General features: G+C 45.2%; 4 protein-coding genes across 4 annotated transcripts; 3 read left to right on the top strand and 1 right to left on the bottom strand.

Annotated features, from left to right (window-relative positions):
* Positions 1–4,387: 4,387 nt before the first annotated feature.
* Positions 4,388–6,070, top strand: N7473_013128 (uncharacterized protein; the record flags this gene model as incomplete). The annotated part of the gene is made up of 1 exon (XM_057159067.1): positions 4,388–6,070. One exon carries the CDS (start codon positions 4,388–4,390, stop codon positions 6,068–6,070), a length of 1,683 nt encoding a protein of 560 aa, XP_057002255.1.
* A 270-nt stretch (positions 6,071–6,340) lies between these two features.
* N7473_013127 (ankyrin repeat domain-containing protein) lies at positions 6,341–8,089 on the bottom strand (the record flags this gene model as incomplete). Its single annotated transcript, XM_057159066.1, has 1 exon — positions 6,341–8,089. The coding sequence occupies one exon, from the start codon at positions 8,087–8,089 to the stop codon at positions 6,341–6,343; it is 1,749 nt and encodes a 582-aa protein (XP_057002254.1).
* Positions 8,090–9,481: 1,392 nt separating this feature from the next.
* On the top strand, positions 9,482–10,218 carry N7473_013126 (uncharacterized protein; the record flags this gene model as incomplete). Its single annotated transcript, XM_057159065.1, has 2 exons — positions 9,482–9,720; positions 9,843–10,218. 2 exons carry the CDS (start codon positions 9,482–9,484, stop codon positions 10,216–10,218), a joined length of 615 nt encoding a protein of 204 aa, XP_057002253.1.
* Positions 10,219–12,965: 2,747 nt separating this feature from the next.
* Positions 12,966–13,701, top strand: N7473_013125 (uncharacterized protein; the record flags this gene model as incomplete). The annotated part of the gene is made up of 2 exons (XM_057159064.1): positions 12,966–12,975; positions 13,037–13,701. The coding sequence occupies 2 exons, from the start codon at positions 12,966–12,968 to the stop codon at positions 13,699–13,701; spliced, it is 675 nt and encodes a 224-aa protein (XP_057002252.1).
* Positions 13,702–15,758: the final 2,057 nt, after the last annotated feature.

The raw sequence follows: 15,758 nt of genomic DNA, 5'->3' as shown, positions 1-15,758 counted from the left end.
CTGTCAATGTTGCTATCAAATATTCCAAACGCTAAGCCTCAGTGACGCTAGAGCGTCGCCCATTTTTGGACTTTATTCAGGAGGCCACTTGTGGCATAACCGACGCTCAGGACGTCAATTTGGAGACTGTAAAAATGATTGCCCGGTAGGCCAATCAATAAGCTCGAGTCTACGAACGATATCCTAGTGTTCAGGTGGACCTGAATACAAGATTTACACCATAAATGCCTTCAAAAACGCGACAAATTTGTAAACTAGGACTTGTGGGTGGTCAGCAGCGACGTATCGGAACGTTAATCATGAATAGTGTCTCCGTGCTGGACTAGTCACTCCTTAGTATCTTAAGGCTCGACTTTGCTTTCATCCCTTGTCAAATTCCTATTTTCTTTATTTACCTTTTTCTTTGTCTACGGTATTAATGGTAAAACTCTAATTCTTGTCATACGTCTCTTTTTGCAATTACTTGGAGAATTTCCTGAATCCTGTTTTCGTTTCGCTGCGACAATATCCATTTCAGAGATTAGACTATTCGTCGCTTAACGAGCTCTAAGAGATGATTTAGAGGGAGCCGAGAGGACGAGGGAAGGATACGGTAGCAGGAAGGGGTGATTTAGTAACACTGTTCCAACCGTGACAAATTATTGAGAAGGGTCGCAAAATCAATACTTCATGATTAACCAATAGGTCATCTGTGCAGTTCACTTGGAATATCTTAGACAAATCTTCTCGCTAATATCTGGTGATGCCTTCTACTTTATACGGATCCTAAATATTCTATTACTATCTATGTTAATACTTTACTTTAAAAGAGGTATGGATGCCTAAATTCACCATCAATCCGAAAGGTTTCTGGTCTGTTCAAATTTTCTCCGAGCCGGCAAGATGAACTTCAATACAAGTCGGACCAGTCGACCTTTCCCGCATTATGCAACCACCCATGACCAGACAAGAGAGTCAGCAAAGAAGTCCACATCACGGCCTTCGGCAACATCCTCGACGCGGATATCCTTTCACAAGTTCATGCGTCAGTTTCATGCCGCCAACAGACAGCCACGAGGGTCTTCGCACTCTGCAGCCTCTGCAGCGTATTTGGTACTAGAGCCAGTCCCTGAATCCCCATTGGAGGATTGCATAAACGAACAAGGATACGATAGGCACCATTAGCTGCTAGCAAATTTGCTATTATATAGTGGCCTGCTACGAAGTTGAAATCACCGAAATATCCAAAATAGATCCTGCCAATAGATTCCAGTGGACTTTCTCTGTGATCTATTTCAACTTGTGAGTCTCTTCGAGCCGTGGCCTTACCAAAGCTCCAATCAACCAGGGCTAAATAGATATGGGAAAGAATCAAGATAGCAGTCTTTGTGGGAAATGCGACGAGCACGAATTTAGAAACCGAGTTTGGCTTATTTGTCGTCATTGGCACTGTGTTAAAATATAATAGTTAGCGTACATCCTTTCCCGCTGCACTTCTCCACAATCAAGATACTAAGGAAGAAAACAAAAAATGAGCTATCAGGCACCAAATCATTGCAATAAAATTACAGTAATATTACTATGTATCTATTATATATAGTTTCCAATTTTATGCAAAGATTACGTCAATCTTTGGGTATATTTCATCGCGAGAGTTCCTCCCTCCCAAATTGTGGTTTCCATGACATAACCAGCCGTTATTCAGAGAAAAAGACTAAAATACTTAGAAAATGAATGTATTTGAACAATATTTGGCCCATAATATGTCCTCTCTTTGTGTTCTATAGCTGAAAGGATTTCAGCTTTTGCACCTCATGAAATCTTGGGATACTTTGTTTGCCTATCAACGGTGACCTATAAAATCAATTACATACGACATGTAACTGTGTGGAAATGTAAGCATCCAATCTTAGACTCCATTAGTCGCGTGGGCGTAGTCTAGTATAAATTAGAGGGAACCAGTCCCCAAGGCTTTGTAGTCTTTGTGCTTAGCAACGGCCCGCGAATCCCCTCGCGTTTTCAGAGACTCTGTTTGGCGGAGGCGATTACGACAGGTATGTTCTGGGAGATATCGCTTTTTAGCCACGCCGTAGGAGTTTGTGTTAATATTGTGATGTTCAGACTTTCGTGACAAAGAATGCTGAAAAGTTGTTCGCATTATTAGTCAGATCATATCCGTCTTTGAAGGAGTATTTGGAGCACATCGAAAGCCGATGTGTTGGCAATGACCGACACCTCAGCGAGATGATCACGCAGTGGGCGCGTGGCAGGCAAGGAGCTATATCCATGTCGCGGGTCGACCATGGGGATGCAATGTTAATCTATTCGTCTGGGCCGATTAGGTACGATGTGGCGATTGATTTTGATGGCCATAAAGTTGATTTGGCACGGGATGCCAATGGGCTGGCCGCTAGGCCCCGCGAAAGTGTTTACCGGAGCCTTGACAACGGGGCTCTTATTAAACGGCTGAATGCGATCGATTTGGACGGATTCCACAAGGCGAAATATGTTCTTGAGCACGATGATTTTGATCGTCTTCTTGGGGAGATGATGGGCTATCGAAAAGCGAGAGTTTCTTTGGTGTTTTGTCCATGGTCTTATGCATGTTGTTCGCGATGATCATCCCATTTACGCAACTTGCACCCATTTTCCTTTAGAACTAGGGTTTTACGATTCGTTGCCAGCGGTTAGAATTCGTTGTACGGATTCCTCAGCTATGGAATAGTGACTATTTGGTGTTAAGAATTCATTCTTGTTTCTCCGCGGAACCGTATCAGAAGAAGGAACGTTAATGAGTAGATACAATCTGTTGCTATAGTCAGATCCTCCACTCCTCTCTCGAAGACACAAAATCAAGGTACTCTACCGGATTTCAAGACGGAGCAGTATGACCACAAGAACAAAAGTTAACAGGAAAACGCTAGCTCTGGAGGTGGGCAGCACGTCGAGGGAAGGCAAGGCAATTTCCGATATATGCCAACAGATAAACGTAATTTTAGGTGAAGGATGAACAGTGTATCCTGGAGACTATTTAAAATTATTTTTTATTGAGCTTAATACTCTGACACCAGTTGGTCAACTTTGCTGGCATTATCTTCGAAAATACCTCAATCTTGAGCGGGTTTGAGGGGACACGGTTGCGGCGGGACGCAGTTATATACAGAAACTGGAGCTGATAACGTTATTTTGCTATTTATGATCTAACTACTATACATGACCGGCTTTGGCATTTCTGTCGTGTGACACGGCGGTTGACTAGGCTCTAGGTCCAGAAGATCATTCATCTGTGAAATCGAAATTTCAACTATCTTGAACCTTTCTTCGGTCGGGCCTTTGAGTAATCCCTACATCTGGACCCATAGTGACGATGGTCCCTCAACACAAAGTATACGCTAGTCTAGTGATTCTGTACCCTAGGGGCTTCAAAGGAAAAATCTGACTTGACTGAATCGAAAGATTTGAAATTCGACCATAATGTCTGAATTGTTAAAGCAAGCCTATCCGAAAGACCGGCCTGACGAGGCTGAATCAAGTCAGACATGTTGATGTAACTTAATACAGATCTTACGTTCACAAACCTAATAAATGGAAAATCTTCATAGACACCTTGAAAGCTACTTAGAGTTCAAGACATTCGCATGGGAAAGGAGAAAAGAAGAAAACATAATGAGAAAAGAAAAACAAAGCAACAAAGAAAATGACTTGCTATGAATAGAAACCTCAATTCTCTAACGGTTCATTTATGACTATCAACTCCGTGTCCAATGCTTCGTCACAACTGGTCAAAATTTAGGGTGTATTGACTGAATTTTGTTTTACTCCATTGACTAACGTGCGTCCCACCGCAACCGTGTCCCCTCGTACCCGCTTGGGATTGAGGTACTTTGGAAGAAAATGCCAGAAAAATCGACCAACTGGTGGCAGATCATTAAGCCTAATTTAAAATAAGGATTTAATATCTCCATTGTAGACTGTTCAATTTTCACACAAAATTACGTTGATCTTTTGGCGTATTTCATGGCAAATAAACTTCTGTGGCTAACAAGGTTACTGTGGCAATTTGTGTTAAGCTTCCATGGTACCCACTAGCTGTTGTTTACGAAATTAAGTTTATAAATTCTTGGTAAACAGGTCCCTCCAATCAAGATGTAATAAAGATTATATATTCTATACACTGTTCATATCTGAAATAATCTATCGTTTTTCCACACATGAAATTCTTAGGGTACTTGACCTGCTTATTCAGGATTGTTTTGTACAGCCTATTACATACAGAACGTCCTGGTAATGTAATGTAAGCAGTTCTAATTTTAGAGATTCCTGGCCACGTGCTGCTTGGGGTCAGTCGTGTTGCCCACATCCAGAGCCAGTTTTACTTTTTCCTGTCACACTCAAACACTCTAATCTGATGAACGAACACCACGACCCAGCAACAACTGTGCTCGTCCTAAACGAACAGTCTGAACAGCCCAAAAATTACTCTGCCCTATCGAAGTCTAGCGGTATTCCAAGCTCTACGTTACGCGATCGTGACCATGGTAGGATTTCCAAAAAGGAGCGAGCTGTGGAACAGCAATACCTTACTCCACAGGAAGAAAAGTCGCTGCTGGAATACGTTCTCCGGTTATCGAAGAATGGTTACCCTCTCCCGGTCAAATTCTTACGTGCTCTGGCGTGGGAGATCGCCCGCCGACGCTCATCACATATGCAAATCCCGGTCGCCAATGAAGCCACTCGCCCACCAGGGAAGAACTGGCCACAAGCATTTTACCACCGTCACCCCCAGCTGACATCGAGAACACTAAAAGCAATAGACTGGAAGAGGCATGATCACAACATCTACGACAAGGTGCAGGAGTGGTTTCGCGTCATCAAAACGGAGCTGGACAATCCCGCGATCCTCGCGGAGAATGTTTATAACATGGATGAGACAGGCGTCCTCCTGAGCGTTCTGGGTGCTCTCAAGGTGTTAGTAGGGCGGGAGGAGATGTGTAAATATCGTGGTGCTGCTGTAAAACGGAAAATGGTTACTGCCGTTGAGTGCCTGTCGGCAGATGGTAGGTCACTGAATCCCCTAGTCGTTTGGCCTGCTTCTACCCACCGTAGTAATTGGACCACTTACCCCACTCCTGGATGGCATTTTGCCTGTTCAAAGAACGGATACACAGACAGCTCCATTAACCTGTACTGGATCCAGCATGTCTTTGACCCTCAAACCAAGGCTCGTGCTGGTAAGCGGCCGCGCCTTTTGATTAGCGACGGGTTTGCTGCGCATGAGTCCCTCGAGGTCTTGAAGTTTTGTCTAGCAAATAATATCATTCCCTGTCGACTTCCCTCGCATACTTCGCATAAGCTTCAGCCGTGTGATGTGGGCGTGTTCAGTGCCCTGAAGACTGCTTATCGGGAACAAGTAGAGCTCTTTTATCGGGGTGGAGCTAATGCTGTGCGGTTGGAGCATTTCACTTCCCTTTATAGCCGGGCGCGAAACCCTGCTGTAACGGCCCGTAACATCAATGCGGGCTGGTCTAAAACTGGATTGTTTCCTTGGAACCCTGACCGGGTACTGAAGGACATTCAGCCGCCCCCAGGAGCCAGTGGCTCCAACAAGGGGAATGCTGCTAAAGTAGCCCATTGCCCTGCCAGTGCAGAGCTGCTACAAACACCACAAACACCCATCACGGCTGACGGTCTAAAATGGCTGTGTCATAAGATGCAAAAAGAAGCTCGTGGGTGGGACGAAGATTCTAAGCTTCTCGTCAACCGTCTTGCCCACGCAGCGGAGAAGGCATTCGCGGACCGTGCACTTCTTCGTAATGACAACGAGCGGCTGTTGGCACAGAACAATGAAAAACGAAGTCGAACATCGAAGCCAGCGCGCAAGGTGGGCAATGCTAAAGTCATGAGCTACGAGGATATAATCGAGGCCCAGCGCAACCTTGAGGCAAAAAAAGCCTCCCAGGCTGGAAAGCGCAAGACCAAGTCCAGTAGTGGGCGCCAACCAAAAAGGTCTTGCAGTGATGATGTACGAAGGGCTGAAGATGAAATACAAAGCTGGGACTTCAAAGAGTACTGTTCGGTTATTAGCTTTTGACATTTCTGCTTTTGTCAGTTAGGTTACTTTTAGATTGCGATTGATTATGCAGTATGTATGTGGCACAGTCCAAGAGATCATAGAGCAATTTGGCATTTCAAAGTATGAACAAAGTTAGCCCATCGTAGTGAAGACAGAGTGACAGAAGTTCTCAGCAACATGATAAATATCAAGAAACCTCCTGCGGTACGGTACTGAAGACGGCTGAAACCTCGGCATTCCTCACGAACCCGTAATTGTCTTTGCGTACCTATTCAAAGCTAGGATAAGTCAAAGTGCCGCAATTAATTGTACAGACAACCCAAAAAAAATATTAACTTTGTCTTTGAACATGATGCAGTCCCTGCAAGCAGGCGAGCTTATCAATATAACCGCCTCGGTTAATGATGCCGGGGGTGGCGCATTAGCCATACTGATCAGGTCCTCATGTCTGTCTTTTTGGTGATTTAGAACCTCCAGTTGGCTTTCAAGCCGTAAAAGCGGAGCGGCTTGGGGGGTAGCGATTAGCCGATTTAGGGTGGTTTCAACAGATTTGAGCTCCAACTTCAATGCCCGGATTTGATTATGTTTACCGACGAGCTTTTCATCCCCATCGAATAGCTCATTCTCTAGGTCCTTCTTTCTCTTTCTTAGAGACGTAACTTGGCGCCCCGTTTGAGTCGTTGAAAGGAACTCCTCAAGCTCATCGTCGTTTAACTCAATCTCTGTCTTCAGTTCTGAGTCCGGCTGTCCATCGCGTGGGAGGAATACATGACGATCAATGAAGTATGCAATCAACTGCTTTTCTGCATGACATGCATTGTATTGACCATCTCTACCCTGATCGTAGTTGTCACGAGGGAAAATATGGCCCACGACTTCCGAGATGTAAAATACGTCATCGGTCCACTGCCTGCCGTCGACCCTGAGAGACTGGACAGAGGGATGTGACCATCCGCTCATAGCTCCAACGGAAGGGAATTTCCCGCCTCGTTCCAGGCGTGCCACCGTCTGCCGTCTTCGGATAATCGGATATTCTTCAATTGGACCATATAATACAAGCGAGTCTTGCATAGGCGAGTGTTTGAAAGAGTAGGACTGGGACATGATTAAGGTGGGAGGTCTCCCAAAAGCAATTCTTGACTTCCGGTTCTCTCCTCCGAGGAGGCGTACAATTTCCTGGCGATCAATGTCCCTCTGGAATGTATCCTCGATATAACCCAGTCGTCGATAAGATGAAGACATGGAGTTGCCCCCGGTACGATCGTATATCTCTCGTTTGTTTCGGCGCTTGTCTTGAGCAAAATCAATGGCCTGTCGGTTTTCGATATCTCGAAGATTTTTGTCTGCATTGTTCTTGAGGAGAACCTTGACGTTCTCGACCCGACCAAAGAGTGCTGCCTCCATTAACGCAGTCCTTCCACTCTTGGCAGCAGCATTTACTTCAGCCCCATGCTCAATAAGAAGAGACACCATCGCCGAGCTCTGCTCAGCTGCTGCGATGATTAGGTTTGTTCGACCATCGGTATATCGGCCCCGGATGAACAAGGGCGCTTCACTAGAGGTGTCCAGATATTTCTGCACCGCTTCTACATCCCCGCTAGCGCAGTCACTGATCGGTTGAAGAATTCTTTTCTGTTCGAATGGGTCGACTCCATGTCCTGGATTGATGGTGACAACTTCCTTTGCGTCTTGGTGAATACTCGTAAAATTTTCTTCTCTCTGTACTGCGACGGCAGCCTCTTGAGCAAATTGAATCGTCAAACGATCAACATCATCATCATCCTCCCTATCACTCTCATACGATACACAAATGTTGTGATAACGTCCTCGTCTCTTGTCGATTTCGTACGCAACCTCCCCTTGATCGTTCATGGGGAAGCAGCAATGATAAATTCCCATCTTCTCGCAATGCGAGTATCTCAACTTCTGTGCCTCCCAGTTTATGCCGTGGCAATGAACTTCCTCACAGAATGGACAGCGAATGTAGTAGTTGGACGCATTCCACCAGATAACGTCGGCTTCAGGGAAAATTTCCATTGTAGAATGATATTCATGAACTAGGAGCGAATTGGTTCGACAGGTAGCTGATGACCTTGACAAGCTAGCTGGAAGTAAGCACGCGAGAAGCGAATATGATAATGTAGATGAATCCGCCAGTATGAGAGAATTCCAGTATTAGCGGGTCAAAGTAGGTATGTAGGGATTATGGCGCATAAGCCCGAATCATGTCCAATCAGCCACTTTATGTTGGTTCATGATGTTCGGTGCGTGAAGCAGGCCGCCGGAGTCCGAATGACGTCAATGACGAGTGCAAGTCAATCATTTTCAGACTTTGAGAAGAACAAAATCACGTGACTATATCAAGGTCAAATATGGAATTGTTTGTTTACGGGACAGATCTGTTACAGGATCGTTGGTATTGTAATTTTACATTTAGCCTTAGTAAGCAAACTGGGTATCCCAAGGGTCTCAGGAGCGAGAGTATATCAAGTCTTTTCAACTATAGACTATGAAGAAAAGATGAAATTCTTCGTGGAAAATATTATGATGTATCTATCTACTATTGGGATAAATTTTTGTTGCCCCGAAGACAAGGAGGTTGTGAGCCATGTTGGATTTGACCGAATTCTAAGAGAAACTCAGAGCACACGGTCGCAACTCTCGCATCGAAATATACACAACAAAGGACGTAATTTTAGGTAAAAAATTAAGTGTGTCAACAGTTGAGTAATATTGAATAACAGGGCTTTGCTTTCAACGTAACTATCATCCGCGTTGTTCATTTTTAAGGGTCTAGTTCCAAAGTATCTTGAGGTTGAGCGGGTGCAGCGGGAAGCGGTTGCTGAGGGATTGACGTTATCTCTGCAATATTTCGGCACAGTTACGACTTTTGCCACCATGTAGATCAGTTAGGAGGGGTCCATATCATCGTTAAATGTAGATCTGGGATCGAGTCTCGCTTCATTAAGAGTTTTTGTAATTTCTGGAGAGTCTCCAAGACCAAGTTGTCAATCCGTGGAATTTTCTTGGCGGCGTCTTTGGCCTGCGGGCTACAACTCGTTAACGACTTGCCCCGATTCATAGCGAACAACAATGATGAAGTGTGCAAACGTACATCACGTTATGAAGAGGATATTCAGCCCTATCTCCTCATCTTGCACGCAAATTGTCTCACCTGCCTTTTATTTTGATGCCAGATACCCCCTTTCGATAACGTTATTGTTCTGTAGACCAGTTCAAATAGAATCAATAAGCCGACGATATACGGCTATCAGTCCCGCCACATTCTGTTATCACTGGCTGAAGGTCTCCCACAGAAAAGTTAATAGATTCCTCCCTGACCGAGAAAAAAATGCTTCACCAAAGCACAATTCTTCTTTTCCACTGGTCTAGCATTTCTCATCTCGCCTCTTAGTACCCACAGCAAATATGCGGGTGGTAAAGTTGCTCGCCATTCTGGGTGTCGCTTTGTGCAAGGCTGCTGCTGAGGGTTGTGGCCTTTCCTCATATTTTATCAAGCATGATACTCATGATCATGTTCGCAACGGTCAATCGCAATCTGGCATTGTCCATCCGGCGTCTAAACGTGCCGGCGGTGTTTCCACTACAGCCGATCTGAAGTCTCAGGGTTCCTCTCCCTCCAGAATACCATCGATGATTCTTCCAAGGTCCGCGGCAGTGCCCACGATCTCATCTTTCGAATGGACGGCCTCCACTGTTTACACGACACGCGTGATCACTGTCATAAGCTGCGCTCCTACAATCACCAATTGTCCCGCTGACTCGACAGCGATCGTGACATCAACGGCTGCTGTTTCAACCACTCAGCTCCCAGTGGCATCGATATCTTCGAAGCCGAATCAACCTACCCGCAGCCGATCATGGCTCGTCTCTCCTTTTCAGTCCCAAGCTACTCAGTTACATTCCACTCGGGAAACCCGTACCCCGGCACTATCTCCATTGCCTGTATTGCCGACGGATGCAAGCACAGTCCAGGGAATCTCTCCATGGGCAACTTCCACCTTCTATACTACTCGCATCGTCACTGTGATAAGTTGTGCAGCCACCGTGACCGACTGTCCTGCCCACTCTACGAGTTTACTCACTTCCACGATGGCTATCTCATCAACTATATACACCGTGACCACTACAAATTTATCCACTAGCCGGACCACAAATCTCAACCCGTCCAGAAGCCTTTCTCCGCCACCTTCGACTTCGATGAATCCGTTTACTCCATCCGAGAGCCCCAGTCTAAGCACCTCTTCTCGGTGGTCCGCCTCGACGGTCTATACGACCAGATTCTTTACTGTGACAAGCTGCGCTCCTACTGTTACCGACTGTCCAGCGGAGTCTACTCGGGTTATAACATCTACCTTTTTGAGCTCTCTTACTTCTACCACTACTAAATTGGTCACTGAGGCAACCAGCAAGACAATGACCAGGACCCTGCCTGCTGAGTCTTCTCTCTTCTCCAGCACAGGAAGTACGTCTGGCTTATTGTCCACGGAAACAACTCAAACAACGACCAATATGCCTCTCCAATCTACTACTACTACATCCTTCCATACGACTGGGATGAGCAGTGCCATCACAGCGACCGACTTATCTTCGGCTTCCCTTGGACCGCCAACATCTACTACCGTAATCTCAATAATTCCGTCCTCGATAATTGAACCTTCAACCGGGATGCCTCCCATCGAATCGACTTCACCCTCTGCTGCATTCCAATCTACTTTCAAGCAACCATCTCCGCCAATCAGCTCACAAGATTTGCCCAGATCAACAGTGACTTTGGTGGCGCACACCACTACAACTCTTTGCTCAATAACAACAACGGTCACCGCGTCCCCTGTGGTGGGCGCCCTTTCATCACAAGGCGTACGTCATTCCGATGCAGAATCAATGAGCCGGTCCACTACTGGCGGGGACTCGGCAACCGGGGAGCATCCTCGCAAACCTTTGCAGAGCTCTCTGACCACGCACCTTTCAGGAGATAGCATTTCCAGTCCTATCTCTCCACTCACCACAATCACCGATACTCCCTCAAGCGATGGCTTCGAAGTGGCCACATATTGTATTCAGTCATGGCTTTGGCTTGTACCGGAATGCCAGTCTGTCGATAAAATCAGTTGCTTTTGCCTCCAGTCAAAATCCATGGAAGAAGTAGTTTCTTGTGTTGCGGATGAGATGTCAATGCGTGCGACGACCAAATTGTCGATGGAATCAACTCGTCAGGCTGCAAGTGATGCATTCACTGCTCTGTGTGCGCAACAACTTTCCCAATTTCCGGAGCACCAGAGCCTTGTCCTGTCAACAAATACACCCTCTACAGATACCATCATGTCAGAGTCATGGTCTCTAGCCTTAATTCCTTCCGTCACATCTACAGTCTCTGCAGTACACATTACCAGCAATCTCCCCATCGACCAAATAGCCTCGGCAGGCAGGTTGGACCGTTCTCAAGCAGATCCAAGTTCATCACTGGTGTATAGTCCCGTGAGATCATCTTCGCGTGTCCTATCCACCACATATATTCAATCTACAAGGGCCACGTATGGCTCTCACGGAATCCCAAGTGCTTCAATTCAGACTGCCATAGCGAACTCGGCCACAATGGAACGAGGAAAGCTCTTCTTGCTTCTGGGGGCTCTCACAATAACGTTTGTTATGTAAAGAGCGATACGTGTGCTAAGCTTCCCTAGAGAAATTCCATTTATATGTCTTAGGCTCTATTGTTTCGAGGCGATCATCTCATAGTGCTGGTCACTCGGCTAGCAACTTGCCTGTTTGAATTCTGCCATCTGCCTCGGGAGTTAACGTGCGAGCATGTCCACCCAACCTGCTCGGAATTGGGGGAGGTTGGAAGGCAGCGCAGGATAGTTGCAGCTACTGTCAGACTATTTACAATTAGAGATAGGATTTAATAATTTCCCGTAAAGAATGTTCTACTCCCACCTAAGATTACACTTATTTGTCGGCATATACAAGTTGCCTTCCCTTCTCTAGAAAGATTTGGGTGGCAAACCGTGCTAGGCTTGAATGGATCCCAACCAGCAATATATTACTGATCCAAGACAATATATATAAACTTTACGGAGATTACGTCGGTGCAAATCAGCTTCATTATTTGATCAGCCTCTGAATTTTTAGGGAATCCGGTCTGCTTGTCAGCGATTTTTGGTAGATCCAATTCCATAAAAAGCGTACTGGGCATATAACATAAGGAATTCATGTTTAGAGATACCTGACCACGTGCTTCTCGGGGTCATACCTGTTTCGCACCGCCAGAGCCAGTTTTACATTTTCCTGTCATACCAAACGTTATGAATAGTATGGCCGAATATTAAACAAGTCTATTACATTATTATTTTAAACGAACCAGCAACGACCAGTCTGGAAAGCCACCCTATAGAAGTCTAGCGATATTCCAATCCTGTAGCGATCTTTGCATCTTAGAATTCATGATGGCGTAGGTCACGTTGAACATCGTATTAATAAGCCTGATTTGCAGATTTTGGTAACTTATCATTATTTCATACCCCAGAGGTAATTTTGAACCAGCTAATCTGGTATGGTTTTAGGTGCAACTGGACTTATGAAACGCGGACCATTCAGATCAATGATTTTGTTGACATCGTAAGGCGCATGATAGATGATTGATTTTTTTACTCTATGACTTGAGCGTTTCTAATTGAGTGGATATAAATTCTCGAAATGTCAACAGAAGCCCATTTCAGCATCCGCCACAAAATCCTTTTCATCCGTTCTAATTTGGTATAGGTGACGGAGCCAAATTCGAATATAGTCTAAAATAGGCCAAAACATCGTACAGTGCGGCTGTGATTTAAATTGAGTGAAAGCGTAGCAGAACTTCCGTGAAAGCAACTTGAATTATTTAAGTACTTAAAAAATGTCACAAAGTATGTACAATACGATAACGTCGAACATGCCTGTTGTTTCTACTAACCCAGCTGAACCAAGACGGTCAATATAGTTCTGAATATGTAACGGATTGTCCCTCGTTTTTGAAAACTGATGAATCTGATAGCTCAGAAACATCAAACAGCTTTGCTTCAGAGACTCCCGGGGCTGAGGTGTCTGGGAAAGAAGCATGGAGGACCACCAAAACGAAGGCTGCCAACAAGCCGACTGCCCTGAAGGCTGATACAAAGGTGACTGCCCCAAACAAAAAGGTGACTGCCCCAAAGGCTGCGAAAGAGGCGACTGCCCCAAACAAAAAAGTGACTGCCCCAAAGGCTGCCAAAGAGGCGACTGCCGCGAAGGCTGCCAAAAAGGTGGCTGCCCCAAACAAAAAGGCGACTGCCCCGAAGGCTACCAAAGAGGCGACTGCCCCAAACAAAAAGGTGACTGCCCCAAAGGCTGCGAAAGAGGCGACTGCCCCAAACAAAAAGGTGACTGCCCCAAAGGCTGCCAAAGAGGCGACTGCCGCGAAGGCTACCAAAGAGGCGACTGCCCCAAAGGCTGCCAAATGGCGTAGTATTTGTGAGGAAGAAAGGACGAAGTACGACTACTTGACTCAGGACATCATGGATTGTATCACTAGATGGCTCGGTGACTGGTCTTCGAAACGCCCGCGTTGCACGCAGTGTTCTATATCCTCTGGAAGCTCTATTTCTGATGAATAGGGACCTGCAGCATTCCAACGATTTCTAATAGTCTTCACGCTGGCCGAAACGATGAAGGAGGGTCGAGTATCTAACCCATCAGGCGCTAGTCAATTATGGATTAGCAATTTGAATTCGGCGGATAGAGCTGTGATTGATCCATGATGCATAGTCAGAAACCAGACTTGAAGGAAGTGAGGAATTTCCATGCAGTTTATCTCCAAAGTCTCCAGTTATCTCTAGTATACATGACTCTTTGATTTTGTTCTATTTGTTAAGCTAGAAATAAATTTATAAGATTCCAGTATCCCTAACTCATATTTTCGCAAGGAGTAAAGAGCGTGTGGTGCACATTCGCGATGTACGACGGATGATACTTCCAATACCTTGAGCTAGGATTCACGATCAAATTGTTCAGTTTCGATACAATGCATGATGTGTTTAACGTTGTTCACAAATAAGAACATTCTTTCTGACATGATCAATAATACAAGTGGCGGATGAGAGCTAAAATGGGCATGATTATTTAGATAGACTACTAGTGCCAGGATCTCGCATATCGATTTCATGATACGATCGAAATGATAAGGATTAGTCTTCAGACACCTAATGGAATTGTGTCAATATTAAAATAGGGAGAACCTTCTGGATAATAAAGAAGAAATGATAAAAAATAGTGTATTATCACTTGAGCTTTAATCTGTTTGCTGTATACGAGAGAAGCTCTCGGTGACTCTGCCATTTAGCTTCAGGTAAAATACAGGATGGACTATGAAACAGAAGGCCTCTTATTGGCTAAATCAGCTTTCCTTGTAGTTTCTAGGCAGTGATGTGGCTTAGTAACAGTTCTGCGGCCGTAACTGAAAAAAAATGCCGTTCCCAAAAGGTGGTCACAACTGAGCACCGTAAAGGAGTTGATTATTGTTTTCTCAGGGAAATATAGGCATGATGCCAAACATTTGATAATCAGGTCAAACCTGACTATGCAGGGTTCAGTGTGAAAGGGTATCATCCTGAGGCATCAAAGAGTACATTGAATCGCTTAAGCCAAATTGTATCCAAATTTTTGTTCTAGTTAGTCTACGAAAGAGACTGAATGAAACTCAACTGACGGATAGTATACTTTATTTACCTTAGGAATGCAAACTCCACCTACAGGAGGATCAAACATGACCCTGTCTAAATCAGTGGTATCTTAACTGGTAGCGGAATAATGTCAAGGAAAGAGCATGAGATACCATTTAGATAGAAGCGAGAGCACATACTAGTCACATTCTGTACTAACGCCTCTTTAGCTAGTTAGACATGAAAAAAAAGACAACAAAAGCAAGCAAAAGAAAAAAGCCAAACCTCTAAAGATGAAATATACAGAACCATTGATTACTCTGCGACTAGTTTAAATCTTGGTCAGCCAAACGGCCAAGCAGACTGATGTCAAAGAGAATGTCACTGCTAGGCATGTGGATGCAATGCTGTGAGAGCCAAGACTTGCCCGGGCGCCATACTCTCCTAAAGTCTGGTTGACTTCTTCTGTATAGGAGCTATAGAAACTGATTACCCAAGAGGTCGCCACAGTCAACAGTACAGTTGTGATCTGTGTTTGGTCAGCGTTCATAAGAGTCATCGGAATGGGCGGAAGCTTACCGCAGAGCACACCAGAAAAAAACCACCGACTTTGGAGAAAAAGAGACGGTTGATGCTCGCAGTCAAAGTCAAGAATGCTGTGACGAAGCCAGATGTGTACAGGCAGATGATTGCATAGGAGTGATGTGCATTTCCGGAAAGGAAGCTCCTCTTGCCGTTTCCTAACCATGCGGCCAATTTGGCGGCGTAAGTAGAGAATGTCGCCCACAGACTGAATGAAAATGAAATTTCGGGATTTGTGCAGCGCGATATCGTACCATTTTGGCCTTCACAGTAACCCAGAAGGCCAACGTGGTAGTAAGCGGGCAATTCCCCCTTTACGTCTGTGCGTAGCGTATCGAGATAGCTCCGTCTTGGTCTAACCACATGATCTACGAAGTCAGCCTCGTGCTGCTTACCGCTATCCGCATCTCCTATCTGTACCGAGACTGTTG

The sequence above is a fragment of the Penicillium subrubescens genome (assembly GCF_028828155.1).
Source record: "Penicillium subrubescens strain IBT 31985 chromosome Unknown utg000012l_segment0_segment0, whole genome shotgun sequence".
In the NCBI taxonomy this organism is placed as follows: Eukaryota; Fungi; Ascomycota; class Eurotiomycetes; order Eurotiales; family Aspergillaceae; genus Penicillium; species Penicillium subrubescens.
This window is presented reverse-complemented; position numbering and strand designations above follow the sequence as displayed.